Here is a 23,390-nt window from a genome sequence, read left to right as displayed (position 1 = left end):
ACAGTGCTGCAACCACTAACCAGAGGAGCCCCAGAAACCCTTCGACCCCACTGAGCCGCAAAACAGAAGGAGATCCAACGAGATGCGGAACGGAATTGAAATGCGTGCCCTCAAACAACACTCAGCATGGGTGGAATGAATGTGTGGCACAGGAGGCGCAGAGGGGACACGGGCAGAGGACGCAGGGAGGACGCGAGGACACAGAGGGAACGTGTCATAAAATGGGCTGCGGCAACGTGGGAGCAGACGGAGTGAGTTTGGAGGCCCATGTTGGAGATCCCACAATGAGAATCACGAAAGAGGGAACAGAGACGTCACAAGAAGGTGTTGAGCTTAAAAACAGTTGCAGAGGAACTCTGCAGAACACAGAATCCCTTTACAGAACAGTGCATCAGCTCCAGGCATTTCTGGAGTCGCAACACTCAGTCACCCAACCAGCGTCACCTTGGGGCTGACTGAAGCATTCCCGAAACAGATGAGAGCAAAAGAAAGGAACGTCCATCAGTCCCTCCGTTACCAGTTCAGAGAAAGGCAGAGAACCCCTTGACTGCCCTCAGAGAACAAGTGGAAGGCATCAGAAGCAGAGGCAGAGCTGACAGAGCTACCGTAAACCAGCTGACAATCCCCACAGAAAGGCAGAGACCAAAACCCCAACAGCCATCAAGAAAGAATCGCTGACCTCTTCCCACGAACCAGAGCTCACCCAGCAATCCACAGGAGGCATCTCCAGGAAGAAACCCTGCCTGTGGGGCTGCCAGCCCTTCAATGATATGAGGGAGGGGTGGAGCCAGGCTCAGCCCCATCTGCCCCACGGCTGCATTGCTTCCACCTGTGCAGGCAGGGCTGCACCCCTCACCAGGTGCTCCATCACTGCTTCAGGCTGTGATCTCAAAGTTCCCCTAAAAGCAGGAAGGAAAAAAATCAAGTAAAAAAAAAAAAGTCATGACCGGCGGCCAATTGGGTCTGCCTGTGTGGCAAGGGGAGGTTTATCCACGGACGAGCGAGGACGGTCCACGTACTTTGCTTCCAGTCTGTCCTCCATGGCAATTGGTGACATTTGTAATAAATAGGAGAGCACAGATTTCAGTGCTGATACAGCGAGGTGCTGAGAAGCTGCACGTGCAGCACAAGGGCTGAGATGAGCGGCATCAATGGAGCGAGTGCTGGCTGCCCAGCTGCCAGGCTCAGCTTACGGCTCCCCAGGGAGAAACACACATCATCTCCTCACACAGCAATTAAAGGCCGCTGTGGCATCATTGGAGGGTTTGGTGTCCTCAGGGGGTGACCCTGGCACCTGCCTGTATGGCAGCGTGTGGCCTTTGGGCTCCAACAGCAATCCAAACCCCACAGAAACAGAGAGGGACCCAGAAAGCCCCTCAGTGACCTGGGAGCCACAAGGGCCCCACAGGTGGCACCGCAGGGACCCACAAATGGCACCACGGGTACCCACAAATGCCCCACACGTGGCACTGCAGGGACCCACAAATGACCCACAGCAGCCTGTGACCCACAAGTGACCCACAGGGACCCACAAGTGCCTCGCAAGGGACAAACAACTGAACCACAAGTGCCCCATAAGTCCCCCATAATTGACCCATCAGCGTCCCATAAGTGCCCCACGAGCGTCCTGTCACCAACAAGTGCCCTCCCAGTGCCCCACAAGTGACTCACAAGTGGCACAGCATGGACCCACAAGTGAGACACACGGCCCCAGAAGTGCCCCACAGCAGCCTGGGACTGTCAACTGGCAAAGGGACCAGGAATTGACCCATAAGTACCCCCACAAGTGGGGTAGCAGGGACCCACAAATGACTGATAGCAGCCTGGGCCCCAAAAGTGACACATCAGCACCCCATAAGCGCCGCATAAGCGACCCACAGGTCCCACATCTGCTCCCACGGCTGCCTTGCTTCCATCTGTGCTCACAGGGCTGCACCCTTCACAAGCTGCTCCAGCACTGCTTCACATGCACTCCCCATACAACTCGCCCACCACCCCATTTTGGGGGCACCGACCCCCACCCCGCTGTCACAGCCGTGCGCCGAGGACACCATCACCCCACCGCGCACGGCCATCAGCTCCTCCCAGCACTCCACGCGCCCCACGGGCAGCCCCCAATGCGCCGAACTGCCGCCGCCTACCGCCGAATCCCGGCATCGATCCGGCAGGAAAGTTCTTGCCGTGGTCTCTGCTGCCACCGCGTGGCCAACGCGCGGAACTGCCGCTGCCTGCCGCCGAGTCCCGCCAGTGGCAAAACACATGCGCCCAGAAATGCGGAAGTTCCGATCTAACCGCTCTGCGCAGCTCATCCGCCGCTCTCTATGGTGATCAGTCCTCCGGCTAACAGCGAATATACGCCCGTCACCTTCAAAACAGCAGCTGTCTCGAAAAACCACTACGGCTACGGGCAAGCAGCCGATTCCGGACCGCCGGCTCAGCGATATATTCTCCCCCGCTAGTCTGGGGTGCCCCTCGTCTATTTCCGCCGTTTGATGCCCGAGCCCACCCGGCAATGGAAACGGACCGGTTCGGCTCACAGCTGCCCCTCAGCGCCTCGTGGCATCCAACTCGCTCGCCTCCCGGTGAACCAGCAAACGTCCCCTTCCAACCCTAGCCCTGCACCGTCCCCCAGCCGTTTAAAAGCTCCCGCAGCAGCAGTGCACTGCTGCTCGGAGCGACTCGGAGGGGCTCGGAGCTGCTCGGAAGGACTCGGAGCGGCTTGGAGCTGCTCGGAAGGACTCGGAGCGAGCGGCTCGGAGCTGCTCGGAAAGACTCGGAGCGGCTCGGAACGGCACAAAAGGGGCTCAGAGCGGCACGGAAGCGGCTCGGAGCGACCGGCTCGGAGCTGCTCGGAAGGGCTCGGAACGACTTGGAGGGGCTCGAAGCTGCTTGGAAGGACTCGGAGCGGCACGAAAGCAGCGCGGAGCTTCTCCGAGGTTCTCGGAACGACTCGCAGCGACTCGGAGGGACTCGGAGCGGCGCGAAAGCGGCTCGGAGCGGCTCGGAGCTTTTCCGAGGGGCTCGGAACGACTCGCAGCAGCTCGGAGCTACTCGGAAGGACTCGGAGCAGCTCGGAAGGACTCGGAGCAGCTCGGAGCGGCGCGAAAGCTGCTTGGAGCTTCTCCGAGAGGCTCGGAGCTCCTAGGAGAGGCTCGCAGCGGCTCGGACGGGCTCGGAGCGGCTCGGAGCGGCTCGGAGCTGCTTGGAGCAATTCGCAGCGGCTCGGAGCTGCTCGGAAGGGCTCGGAGAGACTCGCAGAGGCTCGGAGATTCTCGATCGCGTTACCGGTGTGCAGCAGCACCGACACGAGCATGTCTCGGGAAAGCAATACATTTGAGCAAATCCGGGCTCTGTAACGCGCTATATATACGCGCCGGTTTCTGCCACGCGAGGCGCATACACCAGCCGCGGCACGGTAGTACGCATGCGCCAGCTCAGCACCGAACAGCGTATGCGGCTTCTTGGCACAGCACTGCGCATGCGTCGGTTACTGCGTGCAGCCCGCATGCGCCGACTTCATGCAGGCAGAACCCATGGGTCTTCCTGGACATCGCACTGCACATGCGTCAGTTTCCTCACCGCAGAGCGCATGCGCAATTCTCGCTGCAGCGCGCATGAGGCAAGTCCAGACAGGACTCTTTCGTGCAAAATTCACATCTGCTTTTCCATGCGTGTTGTTGGGCACGGATTGGTTACGCGGGGACATAAGAGACCGCGGAAAAAAGTTGGACGCAGTTCCGCATACTGGCCACACGAGGGCAGCGCAGAGAGCGGAAAACACTTCTTTGCAGTTCCGCATATCGGCCACATGAGGGCAGCACAGTAACGGCGGAAAAAACTTCGTTGCAGTTCCTCATATGGGCCACACGAGGGCAGCCCAGAGAGCGGAGAATACTTCGTCACGCTGCACTGCGCATGTGCCAACCTGGTCACTGCACTGCGCGTGCGCCTCCCTTCATGCAGTACGGCGCATGCGCCGCTCTCGCAGCGGCACTGCGCATGCGCTCGTCCAGACGCACGCGCAGTCGATTCGCAGCGCACTGCGCACGCGCCAATCCCGTTGCAGTTCCGCATATCCGCCACATGGGGGCAGCCCAGAGACCGGAAAAAACTTCGTTGCAGTTCCGCATATCGACCACACGGCGGCGGCAGAGACGGCGGAAAACACTTCGCTGCAGTTCCAATTATCGGCCACACGAGGGCAGCCCAGAGAGCGGAAAAACTTCGTTGCAGTTCTGCATGTCGGCCGCACGGGGGCAGAGCAGAGACAGCGGAAAAAACTTCGTTGCAGTTCCTAACACTGGCCACACGAGGGCAGCCCAGAGAGCGGAAAAAAATCGTTGCAGTTCCACATATCGGCCACACGAGGGCGTCAAAGAGCGCGGAAAACACTTCGTTGCAGTTCCGCATATCAGCCACACGAGGGCAGCCCAGAGAGCGGAAAAAACTTCGTTGCAGTTCCCCATACTGGCCACAAGAGGGCAGCCCAGAGAGTGGAAAAAACTTCGTTGCAGTTCCGCATGTCGGCCGCACGGGGGCAGCCCAGAGACCGCGGAAAAATCTTCGTTGCAGTTCCTCATACTGTCCACACGAGGGCAGCCCAGAGAGCGGAGAACACTTCGTTGCTGTTACGCATATCGGCCACACGAGGGCATCCCAGAGCGCGGAAAACATTTCTTTGCAGTTTATCATATCGGCCACACGGGGGCAGTGCAGAGACAGCGAAAAAAACTTCTTTGCAGTTCCACATATCGACCACACGAGAGCAGCGCAGACAGCGGAAAAAATTTCGTTGCAGTTCCGCATATCGGCCACACGAGGGCAGCACTGAGACGGCGGAAAAATCTTCGTTGCAGTTCCGCATATCGGCCACAGGAGGGCAGCCCAGAGAGGGGAAAGCACTTCGTTGCAGTTCCGCATATCGGCCACACGGGGGCAGCGCAGAGAGCAGAAAAAAACTTGGTTGCAGTTCCGCATATCGGCCACACGGCGGCAGCAGAGACCGCGGAGAACACTTCTTTGCAGTTCCGCATATCGGCCACACAGGGGCAGTGCAGACACAGCGGAAAAAACTTCGTTGCAGTTCCGCATACTGGCCACACGGGGGCAGCGCAGAGAGCGGAGAACACTTCGTTGCAGTTCCGCTTATTGGCCACACGAGGGCAGCACGGACCTCGAAATGAAATTCCAATGCGTGAAAACACAGAAAAGAAATTGGGGAGAAGGGAGACGACGAAGAAAACGAGGAAAACTTGGACAAAGCCAGCAAACTTGCGCTCAGTGCTTATGAATATCTGTCTGTAAATAATAATAAATAATAAATAATCCCTGGAAAATTGATGTTGTCATGCTTTTTATTCTATTTTTTTTTTTCATCCAGCATCATCAGAGGTGATGAAAAACCCGGTGTCAATCTGAGAGATGCGTGCAGCAAAGCCAAGCATTTGCTTTTGGCACCGAATCCCAAACCCCACAGAAACAGGGAGGTTGCAGCAAGCGTCCTTCCTGCAGCCACTGCCCTCCTCGAGTCAGAGATCGCTGACGTATTGCAGTCCCCCATTTCTGCTGCGGCACGACGCGGGATTGCTGAAATCGCTGCAGATGGAGAGAAAAGACAGATCATCTCCAGAAAGCACTCCCTGAACAACTTGCCAACGGGCCTGGGGCACCAGCCCCATTCTGGGGGCTCCAGGGGCACCATCACCCCACTGCGCACGGCCATCAACTCCTCCCAGCACTCCACACGCCCCATGGGCAGCCACCAATGAGCGGAACTGCCGCCGCCTGCCGCCGAGTCCTGCCAGTCGCACAATTGCCTCATGCGCCCAGAAATGCGGAAGTGCCGATCTAACCGCTCTGCGCAGCTCATCCGCCGCTCTCTATGGTGATCAGTCCTCCGGCTAACAGCGAATATACGCCCGTCACCTTCAAAATAGCAGCTGTCTCGAAAAACCACTACGGCTACGGGCAAGCAGCCGATTCCGGACCGCCGGCTCAGCGATATATTCTCCCCCGCTAGTCCGGGGTGCCCCTCGTCTATTTCCGCCGTTTGATGCCCGAGCCCACCCGGCAACGGAAACGGACCGGTTTGGCTCACAGCTGCCCCTCAGCGCCTTGTGGCATCCAACTCGCTCGCCTCCCGGTGAACCAGCAAACGTCCCCTTCCAACCCTAGCCCTGCACCGTCCCCCAGCCGTTTAAAAGCCCCCGCAGCAGCAGTGCAACGCTGCTCGGAGCGACTCGGTGGGGCTTGGAGCTGCTCGGAAAGACTCCGAGCGGCTCGGAACTTCTCCGAGGGGCTCGGAGCTGCTCGGGGGGGCTCGGAGCTCCTCGGAGCAGCTTGCAGCTCCTCGGAGGGGCTCGGAGCGGCTCGGTGGGGCTCGGAGCTGTTCGGAAGGACTCGGAGGGGTTCGGAGCGGCACGAAAGCGGCTCGGAGCGAGCGGCTCGGAGCTGCTCGGAAGGGCTCGGAGCTGCTTGGAAGGACTCGGAGCGGCTCGGCACGGCACGAAAGCGGCGCGGAGCTTCTCTGAGGGGCTCGCAGCGGCTCGGAGGGTCTCAGAGTGGCTCGGAGCGGCTTGCAGCTCCTCGGAGGGGCTCGGAACGACTCAGAAGGGCTCGGAGCGACTCGCTGCGGCTCAGAGCGGCTCGCAGCGGCTCGGAACTTCTCCTAGGGGCTTGGAGCTCCTCAGAGGGGCTTGGAACGACTTGGAGGAGCTCGAACCTGCTTGGAAGGACTCGGAGCGGCACAGAAGCATCTCGGAGCTGCTCGGAAGGGCTCAGAGCTGCTTGGTGGGGCTCGGAGCTGCTTGGAAGGACTCGGAGCGGCTCGGCGCAGCACGAAAGCGGCGCGGAGCTTCTCCGAGGGGCTCGGAGCGGCTCGGTGGGGCTCGGAGTTCTTCGGAAGGGCTAGGAACGACTCGCAGCGGCTCAGAGCTGCTCGGAAGGACTCGGAGCGGCGCAAAAGCGGCTCGGAGCTGCTCGGTTAGGCTCAGAGCTCCTCGGAGGGGCTCGGAACGACTCGCAGCGGCTCGGAGCTGCCCGGAAGGACTCGGAGCAGCTCGCAGCAGCGCGAAAGCTGCTCGGAGCGGCTCGGAGCTCCTCGGAGGGGCTCGGAACCACACAGAAAGGCTCGGAGCTGCTCGGAAGGACTGGAGTGGCTCGGAGCGGCAGAAAAGCGGCTCGGAGCTGCATGGAAGGACTCGGAGCCGCACGAAAGCGGCGCGGAGCTTCTCCGAGGGGCTCGGAGCGGCTCGGTGGGGCTCGGAGCTCCTCGGAAGGGCTAGGAACGACTCGCAGCGGCTCGGAGCTACTCGGAAGGACTCGGAGCAGCTCGGAGCGGCGCGAAAGCTGCTCAGAGCGGCTCGGAGCTCCTCGGAGGGGCTCGCAGCGGCTCGGACGGGCTCGGAGCTGCTCGGAGGGGCTCGGAGCGGCTTGCAACTCCTCGGAGGGGCTCGGAACGACTCGGAAAGGCTCGGAGAAGCTCGGAAGGGCTCGGAGCGACTCGCAGCGGCTCACTGCAGCTCGGAGATTCTCGATCGCGTTACCGGTGTGCAGCAGCACCGACACGAGCATGTCTCGGGAAAGCAATACATTTGAGCAAATCCGGGCTCTGTAACGCGCTATATATACGCGCCGGTTTCTGCCACGCAAGGCGCATACACCAGTCGCGGCACGGTAATACGCATGCGCCAGCTCAGCACCGAACAGCGTATGCGGCTTCTTGGCACAGCACTGCGCATGCGTCGGTTACTGCGTGCAGCCCGCATGCGCCGACTTCATGCAGGCAGAACCCATGGGTCTTCCTGGACATCGCACTGCACATGCGTCAGTTTCCTCACCGCAGAGCGCATATGCAATTCTCCTCACCGCAGCGCGCATGCAGAAAGTCCAGACAGGAGTCTTTCGTGCAAAATTCACATCTGCTTTTCCATGCGTGTTGTTGGGCACCGATTGGTTACGCGGGGTCACCAGAGACCGCGGAAAAAAAGCTTCGTTGCAGTTCCGCATATCGGCCACACGAGGGCAGCAGAGAGACGGCGGAAAAAACTTCGCTGCACTTCCGCAAATCGGCCACACGAGGGCAGCACAGAGAGCGGAAAAAAATTCCCTGGGCGTCCAGGCGGTTCTGGAATATCTCCAGACAAGAAGCCACAGCCTCCCTGGGCAGCCTGTTCCAGAGCTGCGCCATCCTCACCGTGAAGAACTCCCTTCTCGTCCACGGGCGGAACTTCCCGTGCTCCACTTTACAGCTATTTCCCCTTGCTTGGGGCCGCGCAGGGCTCCTCTCCCTGTCCCGCACAGCTCTCCCGCACACCTCCGGCGGAGCTGCCCTCAGCACTCGCTCCCGTCGCTCTGCGGCTTCCGCCTCGCTGCTGCCCAGACAGCAACGGCTGCCACTGAGGTCTTCCGTGCCTCCAACAGCCGGCCCCCAACGCCCGCTCCCCCGCACGGCGGCTCAGTCAATCACAGCCGGCGGAGCAACTGCAGATCAAGGAACCCCTGGGGGAGGGGGCAGCGCTACCGCTGACCAATGAGAGACTGGTGGGGGCGGGATAGCGCTGCCGCTGACAAATAAGAGGCAGGCGGGGGCGGGACAGCGCTGCCGCTGACCAATGAGCGGCCGGGTCTGAATGAGCTCGTCCTTCTGCAGCGTGATGGTAACAGGGCTGCAGATGATCTGCGCAGGCAGCTTGGAGGTTGGGAGCCAGGAATGGACGTGGCAGGAGAAGAGAGGTGTTAGGAAGCAGCCAAGGCATCACAGTGCATCAAAAAGCCCTGAAAGGCATCACAAAGCCACCGGCCAGGAAGCTTGGGGTTATCACGAGCAGCATCCAGGACGCTAGAAATTATTTGCTACCATACCAAATGGGAGCTGCAGACACCCCAAAGCCAGACAAAACGGGAACAAACCCCAAGCTCTGCTTCGTGCACCCCTTAGCTTCAGCAGTGCAAGCTGAGGTGCCTCATTGTTTGTTGCATTCATCCCAGTCCTCGTGAATGAAGACTCCACAAGCATTCAAGGCATTGAGTGAGCACAAATATGCTTTTATTATTAAAGGAAAAGACAGGAGGGCGTGAGAGGTCCGGGTAAAGATGGGAATCGTCCTCTCTTGGGTGGAAAGGTCACGGAGAGAGTGGCTCAGAGCTGTCAGAGCCGCTGCACGGTGCCTGGGACTGGAGGCCTGATTCTCAGTCCCCCTCCAAAAGGCACGGCTCCTCCTCGCTGCTGCTGACCTGCTCCTGCACGGAGGTGCTGCTGTCGGGGCACTCAGGCTGTGCTTGGGCTGGGCTGCACTGCAGAGGCACCGGGTCACAGTCCAGGCTGGTGCCTGTGGTGTCTGGCAGGCTCAGGTCAGCATCTTCAGCACAGCCGGGAGAAATGAGGGCTTCAACTTGGATGAGCTCCTTGTGTCCACCACTGTTGTTATGCGGCAGGCTGTCAGCTGAACCGCAGCCATTTGTGCTTCCCAAGAGCTCTCCATTGGTGGAAGCACACAGCCCAGCATCGCTACTTGCTCTGGCACATCTGGGTTGACAAGAGCTCAAATCACCTATAAAAGAATGAACAGGGGTTGGTGTCAAACTCTCACAAGCGGAATTACAAAATTGGTTCTTGATCAGGGGAGATCTGAAGGTGCTAGGTATGGGCTGGATAGCTAGAAGGAGATACAAGCCCACTGACAGCAAGAATTCTACGTTGCTGAGAAGCAGGGTGTTGAAAGCAGGATTTGCACCCTTACCTGCCAGGACTACAACGTCTGTCTCTGAGGGCTCCCTGGGACAGCGCTGCGGTTGGCGTTTGGCCACAGAGGATGGTCTTCCTAGGCTGAAGCAGGAACACCAACAGCCAGCTGGTGATTCCTTCATCCTGCCCAATGGACTTGGTCTGGAGAGAAGAAACAGGGAATGGTGTGAGTTGTGCATGGAACTCCAAAAGCATCTCTGACTCTGACAGCTCATCGGCCCCATCTCACTGCCATGTCTGGTTTCTCGTGCCAGCAGGTCTGACCAACAGCTCTGCTTCCAGGAGAACTGGGATTGGATTCAGGCACGTGGCCCTGAAGTCCGAAAAACCCCAACGTTTCCAGGTATAGCCAGCACAGGCCAGGACAGACGTCAGCGTGGCTTTATGCATCTCGTGACTGCCTGCCCAGCAAGGAGGGAATGCCAGCCCTGTGTGGCTAAACTCAGCCCGGCGGGCAGCTGAATGTGAGTTCAGTCACACAGTGCAAAGGGAGTGGAGATTCACTGCAACACTTCAGGCACCATCAGTTTAACTGAGTTTCAGCAAACTTTGGCACTAGAAATAATGGTAGGGGGGGGGGGGGAAAACACGGAAAGGAACCACAAAAACCCACCCAAACAATGATGATAAGGTACTGGAAAAGGAAGTCCTCTTTACCTTTCAGATGGAAAGTCAATGACTGTGTGGAATTTCCCCCGTACAGCTGTGGGGCCTTCTTCCACCTCTATGTCCCTGCTCTGTGCCACAGTGACAGGAGAGCTGCTGTGGCCTCGCCTCCGTGCCTGCGCCTCCTCCAGGCTGAGCAGCTCTGTGGCAGGAGAAGACGCCCGCACAGACTGGGGCCCTGAGAGAGAACTGTGCCCTGGAAGGGAAAACCACAGGTGAGAGCCAGGATCAGAAAGCGGCAGCACAGCCATCACAGGTCTGGGGGAGCTGCTGTGTTTTCCTCAGACTTGCTTATCCGAGCCACTGGAAGAAGAGCAGCTCAAAACAACCATGTGCTCAGCGGTGTGTCTATGGCAAAGGACGCAGTCATCATTAAGAGCAGCTCACTGTGTGGAAACAGGCAAACAAAAACCCTAGAAAAGGGGCACAGGGAACTGCGAAAGCTTCGCTGCCACACTTTCACCAAGCTTCACCTGCTTGCAAAACATCATAATGACGGTGACAGTTTTCTCCTTGTCACGTTTGGGCTTGCACATTCTCAGCATCCAGCAACTGGACGCCAGATTCCAATCTAAGCCCAGAAGTCTGCTGTCCCCTCGATAGTAAAAGAGGATTTCAAAGGACTTGGAGAAGGCCTGCATTTGATCCAGGTGTCTGACCAAGATAAAGCTAATGGAGGAAGACACTCACCTGCTCCATCTGCGATGTCAGGTCCAGGTGTGGAGCAGAAGAGGACGTCTGTGTGGTTGATGATGAATTCCACCACGGCCAACTGCGTCTGCAGTTCCGTGCAGGCAGCTCTCCCGCTGGCGCAGGCAGACTCGCTCTGCTGTGATCTGCAGAAAAGGCAGGTTTTAGAAGTCATTCAGCCAAGATCGCTTCCCCAGGTCTGAATTACTGCAGCCCAAAGCTGTCAAACTGGGCTCTGGAGACTTCCGCAGTAGGCAATCAGTGATGCCACTGAAGAAGTTCTCCTGGCTGATCAAGGACACACCAGTCCCATCTAAACAAGAGAGCAGCAATGCTCAGCTAGAAATTGTGCCCACGTGGGGTTGGAGAACAGTCCAGGCTCCTGCTCTGCTGTCAGCCACTCACTGCACATTTTATAGGAGAAGAGCACATGTGGTGCAGAAGAAGGGAGGACTGCTATATTTTACTTGAGAACAGATGTAAGCGTTCTGTAGAAATGGAAAAAGAAGTTTACCTTAGGAGGTTTGGAGCCCACACAATGGCTAAGTTCTTCGCATGCATGTTTGTGGTGGAGCAGTGCCCAGCCAGACAGGCCAAGTGTCTCATCAGATACGCCAGGGTCCTGGGAAACAAGAGCGGCAAATGTTCAGCACCAGCCAGCATGCCGTGCTGCGACTCACAAAGCAAACCTCACTTCATGCTAGTTGCTATTATTGCTACTGTCGCTGAAGATGAAGTAGACCCAACTTGACCAAGTGCCACGCTGCAGCACCAAGCCCCAGCACAGCACAGCCGCAGCCATCAGCTGCACCACACATGCCCCTGTGCCCAGGAACTGACCCCACAAATTAACCCCGCATAGCCTTCAACCGCTTCAGCACACCCAGGCATCGTGTTGCTCGCGTGAGACACAGCCTGGAATCGCACCATTGCCCTCTGAAGTGCAGCAGGGCTGAGTTCAGCAGACTGAGGGCAGCACTGACCTGTAGTGAGGAGCGGGCAGCTGCTGGATGGCGTCCTGCATTCTGACCAGCCGCTCCTCCTCTGTAGTGGCACCAACAGCATCCTGGAAAAGGGCAGAAAGGGACTGAGACACAAATCAGGAGAGATACCTGCCGCAGGGTCAGGAACCATGGGGACAGCGCGCTGCTGGTCAACACAGGGACAGATTTTAGGCCTTCCAAGAGGCCTCTGGGGAACACAGCGGCACGCAGCTGGTGCCACTAGGGCGAAGGAGTCCAAGCTCCGGGCCGGTTTACAGCCTGGTTGGGCAGCTCAGCTCCTTGCAGGGGGCATTCATCTCCAAGTATGCTTGGCTATTAATCCCATTCCCGTTCCAGAAAGAGTTGGAGAATAGAAAAAGAAAAAAACAATAAAAAACAAGAAAAAACAACAATGCAGGAATTCTCACAAGCATTATGAATATGGAAATAACCACCTCCGGGGAGGACCAGAAGTGTCATCAGCACGATGCAGGATGTGGCAAAGACATGCGAGTAAACCCCATGGGGCTAACAGAAGAAGGGCCTCAGAGCTGGGGCACTGCTGCAGCCATCTCCCAAGAGGCCCAGCGAAGAGGGAAAGGAAAGGCGTTGCCTCGTGCTTACCAAGAACTTGTCGTACAGCTGGTCGGTCAGCAGGGGGGTCGGGAGCTCCCTGAAGTACATTTTGCAGAGGGAGCTCGCGCTGTGAACGTCGCGGACGGTTAGCTCAGGAACCTGCTCAGACTCAAATTCCTGGCTGCAGAGAAGGACACGAAAGCGGTTGAGAAAGAGGAAAGCAAGTCAAAAGCCACACCCAATGCAATCAAGAATCAGAAGGGCTTCCTGATGTACAGGAGAACACAAACACTCGGCCACCAGCACCACGTCAGCCATGCTGGATGGGATGTTCCCAAAGGAGACCTTTTCTCTGTGCTAAGGCATTGCCCGCAGGCCTCTGAACGCCCGCAACAGGGCACGTGCCCCTGCTGGCAGCTGTGTCTGTCAGTCGCAGCACTCTTACCGCAGTCTCTGGACGTTGGACGCCACGCCGGACAGGCGGTATATCCCCTGCACCACGCCATGCTGCTCGATGAACTCGGCGCAGCTCTGGAGGACCTGGGGGACTAAAGAACACGTGCCCGCGGTTACTGGAGCTCCTTAGTTAAGTCCTGGCTCAGGCTGCGCTCCCGTCACATCCCATCCACTAAACCCAGCCAGGCTTGGCTGAAGCAAATACAAACGTGCTTGTCTCTTGGGAGCATTAGCCTCACTTCATCTTTCAGCCATCAACTCCCATTCCCCGTTTCTCCACTGGTATCAACCTGCCCCTGGCTAGATATCATCTCCCTTTCATCTCTAGGTCCCCAGACAGGGAAGCTCTCAGGAATGGGCTGTCCCTTACCATCACAACCAGAGTGGAGAAGATGCTCTCCCAGGTCACGGCCAAACACCCTCTCCTTCTCCACCTCCCGCTCTTTCCGTTGCTTTGGGCGGGCCTTCACCACGGAACGAAGGAAGGTGAGGAGCTTGCCGCGCTTCTTGGGCACTGCACAACAAAAGGAAGAAACCAGTTCATCTCAGGTTCAGCTCAGTTGGACGAGGCCGAGCACAACACATTCTACAGAGCACGTCAAAACAGGAAGAACATTTCCAACAAGTATACACACAAAAATGGATTTTTCCCCCATCCCTGCTGGAGGAGTCCAAGGCAGGTTGGACGGGGCCCTGGTCAGTGGGGTCTCATCTCACATTAAATGTGGAGCTTGATTGGCAGCCCAGCTTGAGGCAGGGGGTTGGAGCTTGGCGATCCTTGAGCTCCCTTCCATGCCAAGCCATTCTACAAGGATTCTAGGATTTCCCCAACTCCAGTCATAAACACAGGAGGACTGGGCCAAATCTCTGCACGTTCTGATGGAGTTTAATGCACTTTCTTGCTTAGCTTGCTCAACCTGGGCATTAAGGACCCTCTTGAAAAGCCACGTTCTGATCAAGCGTGTCACTAGCACAACCAGACCTCTATCTGTCCACCAGGGACGCTGGCTGTTCTCAGCCTCGTACTGACTTGCAGGAGAACTGCCTTTGCCTTCCCTCATTCTCACTGCCTACAAAACACCAGCCATACGCCCCGTGCTATGCAGGAAGGATTATCAGCACAGAGGATAAGGTGGGAAGGATAAGGGAGGTATTAAACACGGAACACACCCAAAAAAGACTCCATTTTGCTTCCCTGCACCATCAAATGTATCATCGTACCTGGCTTTGGCACTGAATTGATGAGAGACTCCGGGATTTTTCCGTTAATGAGCTCCACACACTCACCAGGGAAAAATCCAACCTGTAACAAGAAGAAGAAGAGAGGTTCAATACTGAAGGCAGCGTTTCTCCAGCCGGAACTGTTCAAACATCACCTTTTCCTCATCACGTGCCTGCCGGAGGCTCCGTAAGACAGTCCAAATAAAAAAATGGCCTGCTTAAAATTAATAATTATTCCAAATTTGCAGGCAAATATCCATGAAACTGCGTATGCAGCAGGGAAAGGACAAGTATGCTATGCACTCCTAAATCTCAACCGTGCCCAAAGGGAAAGAGTTCATACAAAAGCTATATATTATGATAGATTGACGCAGCTAGATCTGAGTTAGCACAGCCTATGCACTTTCTGCTTGCTGACCGAGATGCATCTGCCATCCCCAGCTCTGAGCTACCCAGCCTTCTGCAGCCAGCAGCAGCAGCAAGCGTGCAGAGGCTCTGTCACTCTGCCTCGGCTGACAGGCCGTAACTTCCTTAAAGACACTGACTTCATGCGTGTTCCGCACGAGTACAAACACAGATGCTGAGACACTGAAACACGTGTCCTAGCTGCTGCATTTCCAAAGGTGCGGTTCAGTGGCCGTGACCTGATGCATGTTGTGAGGGCTCTTCTTTCTAAGTTAACTGAGGAGGCAGTTTCCTACAAAGACCAACTTTCAGCTCTGGCCCAAGCCCACAGCAAAAGGGAAAGTCCTCTGACACCAGCACAAGGAAACCATTTTCCATGTGGAGCCACGCTGTGCAGGCAGGGCAGCTCTAAGCTGAGATTCCTGCCTCGACCGAAGTTGCGCTCTCACGTCTGAAGCGTGGGCCTACCTGAAAGCCGTGCTTGCCTCTCCAGCGGGGGCTCAGCTCCTGAGGCGGCATCTCGATGACGCACACGAGGTCTCCCACCTGCAAGAGATTGCAACGTCAATCCCAGCTTCGGCACGGCGGGGAGGAAAGCGCAGCTCAAATGACTGCATTCTTCTGCACTGCCCAATATCGTCAAGCTTGAGAGCCATTGCACCAGTGCAGCTCTTCAGGCATTTGCAGTCGTACAACTGAACGTGGAAGTAGAAGAGTCACTCCAATACACAACATACAGAATTCAGCTGTTCAGCATGAAATGGTTCTCAAAAGCAGCAGGCTCTTTGCCCAAGGGAGAGCTCCAATTAAACCACAGGCCTAAGTCAGCCGAACAGAGCCTGAACAGATCTGCACACTCCATACACTGGTCTGCCATTGCTCAGAGACCAGGCTACCACACCGGGGAGTTGCTCTTGGATCAGAAGATCCAAATGCAAAATAGAGCCATATTTTAGAGATGGCTTAACTCCTCCCTGCATCCAACCCAGTGCAAGTCTGATCTGGAACTGAATCTTCTGGGCTTCACCTCACCAAACATTCTGCAGGTGTCTGAGAATATTCCTGATAGCTTCACATGTTATACTCTTCTGTACACGACAACTAGGAATGCCGTTAACTGCTTACCTCCAAGGAGAGTTCATCCGGTGCCTGGGCAACGTATCTCTTAATAACATGGGCAGCAGCAATTGCTGGGATATTAAGAGATGACTCCTCACGGACCAGCAGGGGCTTCCCGTTGTTCTCAGCCTGAAACAGAGAGCACAGGCCACGGTGAGGAGCTGAGGGCTGCAAGGAGGATTTCAGGGTGAGGAGCACATCGGCAGAGAAAGCTGCAGGAAATGCACTCGGTCCTTATCATAAGCACTTAACAAGAAACTGCAAGTCTAATAACAGCTGTTTCTCTTTCCAGTGCGCAGTGCCAGGCAGTGCAAAGATGCATCTCTCTCTACCCAGACTAAGAGGACAAACTCCACAACCGAGACGGCTCCAGCAGTTTTATAAACTTGCCATGCTTGCACTACTGCCTTCCCAAAGAGGAGCGTAAGAGTCTGCTCACTTCCTGTCACCCATTGCCTGGAGACCTCAGCCGTGGACTGGACATAGCAGCCGGTCCACTGACCCAATCCTTGGCTCATTACAAGTGCCACCTTTCTTGAACTTGCTGAATATGAGAACAGCACTTTGTCTGTGGGTGACAACATCCAGGCAGGACGGGGAAAATGCTTCTGCACATTTACAACACCGGATCTGATTCTGTTGGTACTATGACTTCCACAGCCATCTAGATGCCTGCCGCAAGGACATGAAGCTTTTAAGGCAGCTTTTCAGTGACACTGATAGAGCCACAAGGATTCGTTCTCTCTTGAAAAGCAGGAGAGCACATCTGCAGCTCACTCTGCTGGCTCAAATCAGGGAACAAAGACCAATCAGAGCTTCATACTCTACCTCCATCCGTGCCATGTCAGGCCCACAGCTGATCTCGCTGCACGCGACGCCCATCACAGCAGGCACGACAAGCTGGAATGAAAAGAAACACGCTCATATTTTCTCTGGTCACACACCACGCTATTGAGAGACTTCCTCAGAACTACCCTCAGTTACCCACTGGAATAGGCAGGTGTTCTAGAAACAGCCACTTTGTTCAGTCAAATCAAACGAGACAGCCTACTGGGCAGCATTTGACCAAGCGGCTGTCCCTCTGCTAGCAGATGGGGACTGGCACAAGGCAGCAGGTGCTCAGAGCACTCCGACAGCGCAGCAGCAGGGCAGTGAGAGGAGTCACTGCTGGGGGTGGATCTGCTCCCCAGCCCCCGGCTCCCACCAGCCTCACGTCCAGCGCCGGCCGCAGCCTCGCACATGGATTTCCTCTGCTCACATCTCTGCTGTGCTCCCCACAGCTGCCGGGCACACTCACGCAGCCGAAGCGTGCTTGCTTGTGTCCCTGGGTCATGCTGTGCAGCTCTGCACAAACTGGGGCTTGCACTCTTTGCCTAAGGGATTGGTTTCCTTCAGACCAGCTGGTCACAGCACCACGCACAGCATCCTTCTGAAGGTGGAGCTGGAGGGGAAGTGGAAAAAACCCACACAGGACCAGTGTCCCATCAAAGCTGGGTGAGGCTGTGTTACCAAACATGGTGCGACACAGTGCTGGTCAACCACGTGGGGGGACAAAGCGTGGCACGTACCTGGCAGGAGATCAGAACAAGGTAGACAATTCCTTGAACTCGCAGCTGTTTCTTGTCACTTTGCTCTGTTCTTCCACGAGCGAAAGCTGCACCAAGGGAGCAGGTAGAGGAGAGAGAAGGAACAGGTCTGTGAGCTTGCACAATGGAGCAAAGACGACAAGGAAAAAACCATGGAAAAAATGCCATCTTTGTGGATCGCTTGGGAATACAGGTACTGGGTGAAAGTTACGTCTGATGGACAAGAGTAAGCAATATGACACTACGAGCTCCACCAGCCAGCAGTTCTCAACACCTCACTGCCCACCCCTCTATCCCACGCCCTGTCTCAGCTTACCTACAAGATGCTGCACAAGACACAAGGGGTGAAAATGAAGGCACTCAGTCGCTGCACAAGGGCAACAAGCGAGCTACTCACGCAGAGCTCAAGCGCTCCAATGAAGGGACGCAGCACGCACTGCTCCTCCCCTCATTCCAGCCTCTTGTGACATCACTAAGGGCCACCAGGCTGCTCCGCCATGACGACAGGGTGGGGAGGCAAGACCATGTCACAGGACCAGAAGATTCCAACACCGCACCCAACATTCTAGAATCAGCGGAATTCTACCTCAGCCCAATCCTGCAGAAGCTGCCATGCGGTTGTCATGACCACAGCGCAGGACCCAGCGCTTGCTCCTCTGCAGCCTCGTACAGCTGGCCTCAGGCCATCCCTGGATCTGAGGGCTTTGTGGAAGGGGATATATTTCAAATGGCACCGACGTTTTCAGACCATTTCTCTTTCGGCATGGTCCCAGCACCTGGCATGCTGATCATCATCCTGAATATACATTTTGTCAAAGTTCTACAACCAATGAAATAGTTCCTTACCAAACGCAATCTGATCACTCTTCTGGCCATATTTTGTTCCAGCTACCGCTTCCTGCGGGAGGCACCAATAGCGCTGCATCACCTATAGCTCTCTGCTCTTACAGTTCTCATGCTGTCTGGGCAGTCCTCGTGGCCTCACAACTCTCTCATGCCACACGTGCCACATTCTGAGGCACAGAAGATATATTGCACTACTTCAAACGCCTTTTTTTTTTTTAATATAATGATACTAGGGATAATCATCTGGAGCTAGAGCAATATGAAAAAATTCCCTTTAGTTCAACCATAAGTCTGCCCCATGGACTCCAGAAGAGCTCTAAGAATATGCAGGGTGGACATGGATGGCAGCTGCTATAACAGTAAGCAATGAAAAATGAGGTTGTGAGCCATGCTGTGTCATTGCATCTGCGGGCAGGGATTCTCCGTGGACTGAGCAGAGTGCAGATGTCGCCTGAGAAAAGAACTTAGGATCATTCAGGAAAAGCAAATGAGTTGAGTAATTAATTGAAGAAACTCACGTTCTAAAGGTACTTAGAAGGAGAGAGTATTTCCCAACAGAATGGGTTTAACTGTCCATTCCCTGTTTTGTTAGACAGGTCTACTCTATGGATGCTTAGACTGACCTGAGAGGGCATGCTTCAGCACACCCCACACCACTGCATTAGAGTGTGCTTTTGTGCACACGTGTATCTGGAGACATCACTAAGAATTTAATTGGTCCACCCAATCCTTAAGCAACTCAGTAATTCAAGACACCTAACAAGGATGGAGGCTCACTGGGCCATGGGCAAAGCAGGGAGGACAGAGGCAGGAAGCAGGAAGGAGTTCAACTCCAGCTCTCTCCCACAAAAGACTGGGAGAGCTGAGTCAGCACCACGGGAGGAGTTACGACACAGCTTGGGAGCTTACAGAGACCTGAGATTGCCAAAGGACGGCGCCAGGGTAACTCTCACCAGTCCTGTGCAGGGGTTTCATGGATGCTTGGGATGCTGACTTGCACTGCCTGTGTCACTGGTAGGAAGTCCAGGTGACAAAGGCTCCTACTGTCTGGGTAATGCTTCTATGGTTCCATGATTATGACTGGAAAAAAATTAAAATTTAAAATTTAAAAAAAAAAAAAAAAGCATGCAACGTTATAAAATTTACCTCTCTGCTCTTCTTGTCAGCACGACATCTAAGATGAGCATTACACGTCCCTGCATCTGATTGAAAAGACATCCAAGCCTATGTTCCACACAGCTTCATCTCAGTGCCAAGAAGAAACACACACACAGACGTTTACAAGATTCTTTGCACAGATGAAAAGCATGGGGTGCACGTGTATTCTCTTCAGTAATAAATGGTCATGTAGAATCCAAAGGTAACTTTCCAAGAACTAGATGAAAGAACAATGAAAAGGAAATATGGGATTAACTATTTTCATCTAAAAAAATCCTTGCTAAACCTCTCCGCTTACACCTTACACTGCAAAATGCAGCACATTCTTTTTGTCCACAGGCCCCTCATTTCTCTAACTGGTGTCAGATTCACTCAAAATACATGCACCAGAACGGCCATTCAGTCCTGCTGAGGTAGGAACCCACTGCTGGGATGTCCCCCAGTCCCGTTCCCTGCTATTTCCAGCATCGGGGGGGGGGAAAGGAAGAGCAACTGACTTCACCTACCCAGGCTTCTGCGAGGCCTTCGATACGGCCACACATCACAGGGAAAAGCATGGGGGAGAGCTCTGGTGGCTGCACAAACCAAGGTTGCCCCTACGATGGTGCTTTATAACAACATGCCTTACTGCACATGAGACACGAAAGACAAGGTTAAGGTTAAAAAGACTCCACTCTCCGTGGATGTGGCTGTCTGCACAGACAACAGCTGCCTACTGTCCAGCAGCCTGATGCTCACCCACCAAAGCTCTCACCAGCAGATGCCTTTCATGGAAACATAAAATTAGCAAGGTTGGAAAAGATCTCTAAGATCATCCAGTCCAACCGTCCACCTGCCACCACCATTTCCCACTAAGCCCCTTATGTCCCTCAGGACAACATCTAATGTTTCTTGAACACCTGCAGGGACAGTAACTCTATCACCAACCTGGGCAGCCCGTTCCAGCGTCGGACCACTCCTGTGGAGAAGTGTTTCTTAACATCCAGCCTCAATCTCCCCTTGTGCAACTTGAGGCCGTTCCCCCCAGTCCTATCGCTGCTTACATGGGAGAAGACGATGAGCCCTACCTCGACATGACCTCTCTTCAGCTAACTGTAGAGAGGGATAAGGTCTGCCCTGAGCCTCCTCTTCCCCAGACTAAATAATCCCCATTCCCTCAGCTGCCTCCCCATAACACTTGTGCTCCACACTCCTCACAGCTTCACTGCTCTTCTCTGGACACATTTCAGGGTTCCAATGTCTTTCATGTAGTGAGGGACCCAGAACTGAACACAGCACTCAAGTTGAGGACTCACCAGAGCTGAGCACAGGGGGATGATCACATCCCCGCTCCTGCTGGCTCCAGCCCTTTGCACTGCACTTCCAATCTCAACCATCCCTTCTGCGGTAGCGCTTGCATCCTCACTTAGGGCTGGAGCTCAAGAGCTCAACGCAACAGGAACACAGCGTGCAACTGGAAGATGCATCTCAAAGCTGACAAGAGTCACCTCTCTGACCTTGGGCACAACTCACCAACCGAGAGCCAGGCCTTGCAAACTTGGCTCATCTGAGCACATCAGAGGGGGCTGCACATCAGACCACAAGCATCCATTTCAATTGCAGCTCCATGTAGAGAAGAACAACGATTAACATGCGTGAATGAATTCACTCACAAGCTGCACGAATTTGTTCTTCATTAAAAAACCCACATGGATTCCTAAGCCAAAAAGAGAACAGCAAGAGCTAATAGTGATGGAAGAGGTTCCTGGTCCTAAACCTCATTCTCTTACCCCAATTTTCCTTGCCTCGTACCCTACCCCAATTCCTGGACGATGCCCACGGACTTAAACTCAGACCTCAACTCCATGAGCTGAACATGAACAAATCTACCCCAGAGCAACAGGATGGCAGACACACAGCGGAAGACAACCAACCTGCAGAACCAGCTCCATTGGGGTTGGTCCAGATGTTTGTATGCTCCCTTCCATGGCTCAGGCCAAGCTTGCTGAGCTGCTCCTCCTTTGTGCAGGGGGAGAGCGGCGCGGATGCTATGTGCTGGCTGTGCATAGTGTGCCTTTGACTTGATTTTCCTCTCTCCATCTTCCATTAGCAAACAACATTTCAAACCTTTCCTCGTGAAAAAATCACCTATGTAAAAAAGAATTGGCAATATTGCTTTTGAAGTTTCCTTATTTGTACAATTTGATGTTTTAAAGCAGAAGCTCACCTAGCAATGACCTACCTTAGACAAGCCCAACCTGCAGGGAAAAGTCATTCCTCTGGGTGCAGAGTCTGCAGACACATTTCCAGGTCCAAGTGTCAGCCCACTTCTCAGCACAGCTTTACCAACCACAGAAATCCAGTTGATGCCTGCCATGCTTTTCTCCCTTCTGAAACACTGCATCGCTGCAAGAAGCAAAGATTAAAATTACAGAACCACAGAACTGGGGTTGCAGGGGACCCCCAGTGATCATTGAGTCCAAGCTCCCTGCAAAATGGGCTCCCTACAGCGGGCCGCGCAGGTGGGTGTCCAGGAGGGTCTGGAATATCTCCAGACAAGGAGAAGCCACAGCCTCCCTGGGCAGCCTGTTCCAGCGCTCCATCATCCTCGCCGTGAAGAAGATCCTTTGCATTTTGGTGCAGAACTTCCTGTGCTCCAGTTTGTGGCCATTTCCCCTTCTCCTGTCCCCACAGATCGCTGACAAGAGGTTGGCCGTGTCCTTTGGACTCCCACACTTAACAAATACATAAGCATTAATCAGATCTGCTCTCAGTCTTCTTTCCTCAAGGCTGAACAGACCCAGGTCTCCCAGCCTTTCCACAATGGGGAAATGCTCCAGGCCCTTTATCACTTTCCTGGCCTTCTGTTGGACTCTCTCCAGGAGATCCCTGTCATTTCTGTACAGGGAACCCAGAACTGGATGCAGTACTGCAGGTGAGGCCTGACCAGGGCAGAGCAGAGAGGGGGGATCACCTCCCCTGCTCTGCTGGCCGCGTCATCTCCTCGCACAGCAATTAAAGACCACTGTGATGTTATAGGAGGGTTTGGTGTCCTCAGTGGGTGAACCCAGCACCTGCCTGTATGGCAGCATGTGGCCTTTTGGTTCCAACAGCAATCCAAACCCCAAAGAATCAGGGAGGGACCCAGAGAGCCCCACAGTGACCTGGGAGCCACAAGGGCCCCACAAGTGACACATCAGCACCCCGTGAGTGACAAACAACTGAACTACAAGTGCCCCATAAGTCCCCCATAATTGACCCATCAGCACCCTGTGAGTGACAAACAACTGAACTACAAGTGCCCCATAAGTCCCCCATAATTGACCCATCAGCACCCCATAAGTGCCCCACAAGTGTCCTGTCACCAACAAGTGCCCCCCAGTGCCCCACAAGTGACTCACAAGTGGCACAGCAGGGACCCACAAATGAGACACACGGGCCCAGAAGTGCCCCACAGCAGCCTGGGACTGTTAACTGGCAAAGGGACCAGGAATTGACCCATAATTGGCCCACAAGTGAGGCAGCAGAGACCCACAAAAAACCAACAGCAGCCTGTGCCCCAAAAGTGACACATCAGCACCCCATAAGCGATCCATAAGTGACCCACAGGTCCCACATCTGCTTCCATGGCTGCGTTGTTTCCACCTGTGCTCGCAGGGCTGCACCCCTCAGTTGCTCCAGCATTGCTTCACATGCACTCCCTGTACAACTCGCCTACCATCCCATTTTGGGGGCACCAACCCCCACCCCGCTGTCACAGCCGTGCACCGAGGGCACCATCACCCCACTGCGCACGGCCATCAACTCGTCCCAGGATTCCACGCACCCCACAGGCAGCCCCCAACGCGCGGAACTGCCCCTGCCTGTCGCTGAGTCCCGCAATCAATTCTGCAGCAAAGTTCTTGCCGCGGTCTCTGCTGCCACCGCGTGGCCAATGCGCGGAACTGCAGCTGCCTGCCA

The 23,390-nt window shown here is 55.2% G+C and overlaps 1 protein-coding gene and 1 long non-coding RNA gene across 2 annotated transcripts in view; both read right to left on the bottom strand.

The window, feature by feature from the left end:
- LOC128079161 (rho GTPase-activating protein 32-like) overlaps positions 1–18,938 on the bottom strand; it is a 52,019-nt gene extending 33,081 nt beyond the window's left edge. Inside the window, exons 1-15 of the mRNA XM_052680131.1 lie at positions 18,917–18,938; positions 17,430–17,515; positions 16,690–16,767; positions 15,868–15,990; positions 15,211–15,288; positions 14,338–14,419; positions 13,487–13,630; positions 13,106–13,208; positions 12,709–12,841; positions 12,085–12,167; positions 11,616–11,723; positions 11,102–11,247; positions 10,403–10,607; positions 9,741–9,886; positions 9,235–9,551 (exon numbers count right to left, since the gene is read on the bottom strand). Of these exons, the coding sequence (XP_052536091.1) occupies positions 9,235–9,551; positions 9,741–9,886; positions 10,403–10,607; positions 11,102–11,247; positions 11,616–11,723; positions 12,085–12,167; positions 12,709–12,841; positions 13,106–13,208; positions 13,487–13,630; positions 14,338–14,419; positions 15,211–15,288; positions 15,868–15,990; positions 16,690–16,743 (1,722 nt within the window). The 5' untranslated portion in view covers positions 16,744–16,767; positions 17,430–17,515; positions 18,917–18,938. The remainder of the gene's footprint in view (positions 1–9,234; positions 9,552–9,740; positions 9,887–10,402; positions 10,608–11,101; positions 11,248–11,615; positions 11,724–12,084; positions 12,168–12,708; positions 12,842–13,105; positions 13,209–13,486; positions 13,631–14,337; positions 14,420–15,210; positions 15,289–15,867; positions 15,991–16,689; positions 16,768–17,429; positions 17,516–18,916) is intronic.
- Positions 18,939–19,753: 815 nt separating this feature from the next.
- Positions 19,754–21,836, bottom strand: LOC128079164 (uncharacterized). The gene is made up of 4 exons (XR_008205996.1): positions 21,673–21,836; positions 21,365–21,578; positions 20,964–21,147; positions 19,754–20,078 (listed from the first exon to the last, which is right to left on the bottom strand). It is a non-coding gene; the product is annotated as an uncharacterized LOC128079164 (long non-coding RNA).
- Between the last annotated feature and the right edge of the window lie 1,554 nt (positions 21,837–23,390).

This window comes from Tympanuchus pallidicinctus, unplaced genomic scaffold (assembly GCF_026119805.1).
Source record: "Tympanuchus pallidicinctus isolate F22 unplaced genomic scaffold, pur_lepc_1.0 scaffold18, whole genome shotgun sequence".
In the NCBI taxonomy this organism is placed as follows: domain Eukaryota; kingdom Metazoa; phylum Chordata; class Aves; order Galliformes; family Phasianidae; genus Tympanuchus; species Tympanuchus pallidicinctus.
This window is presented reverse-complemented; position numbering and strand designations above follow the sequence as displayed.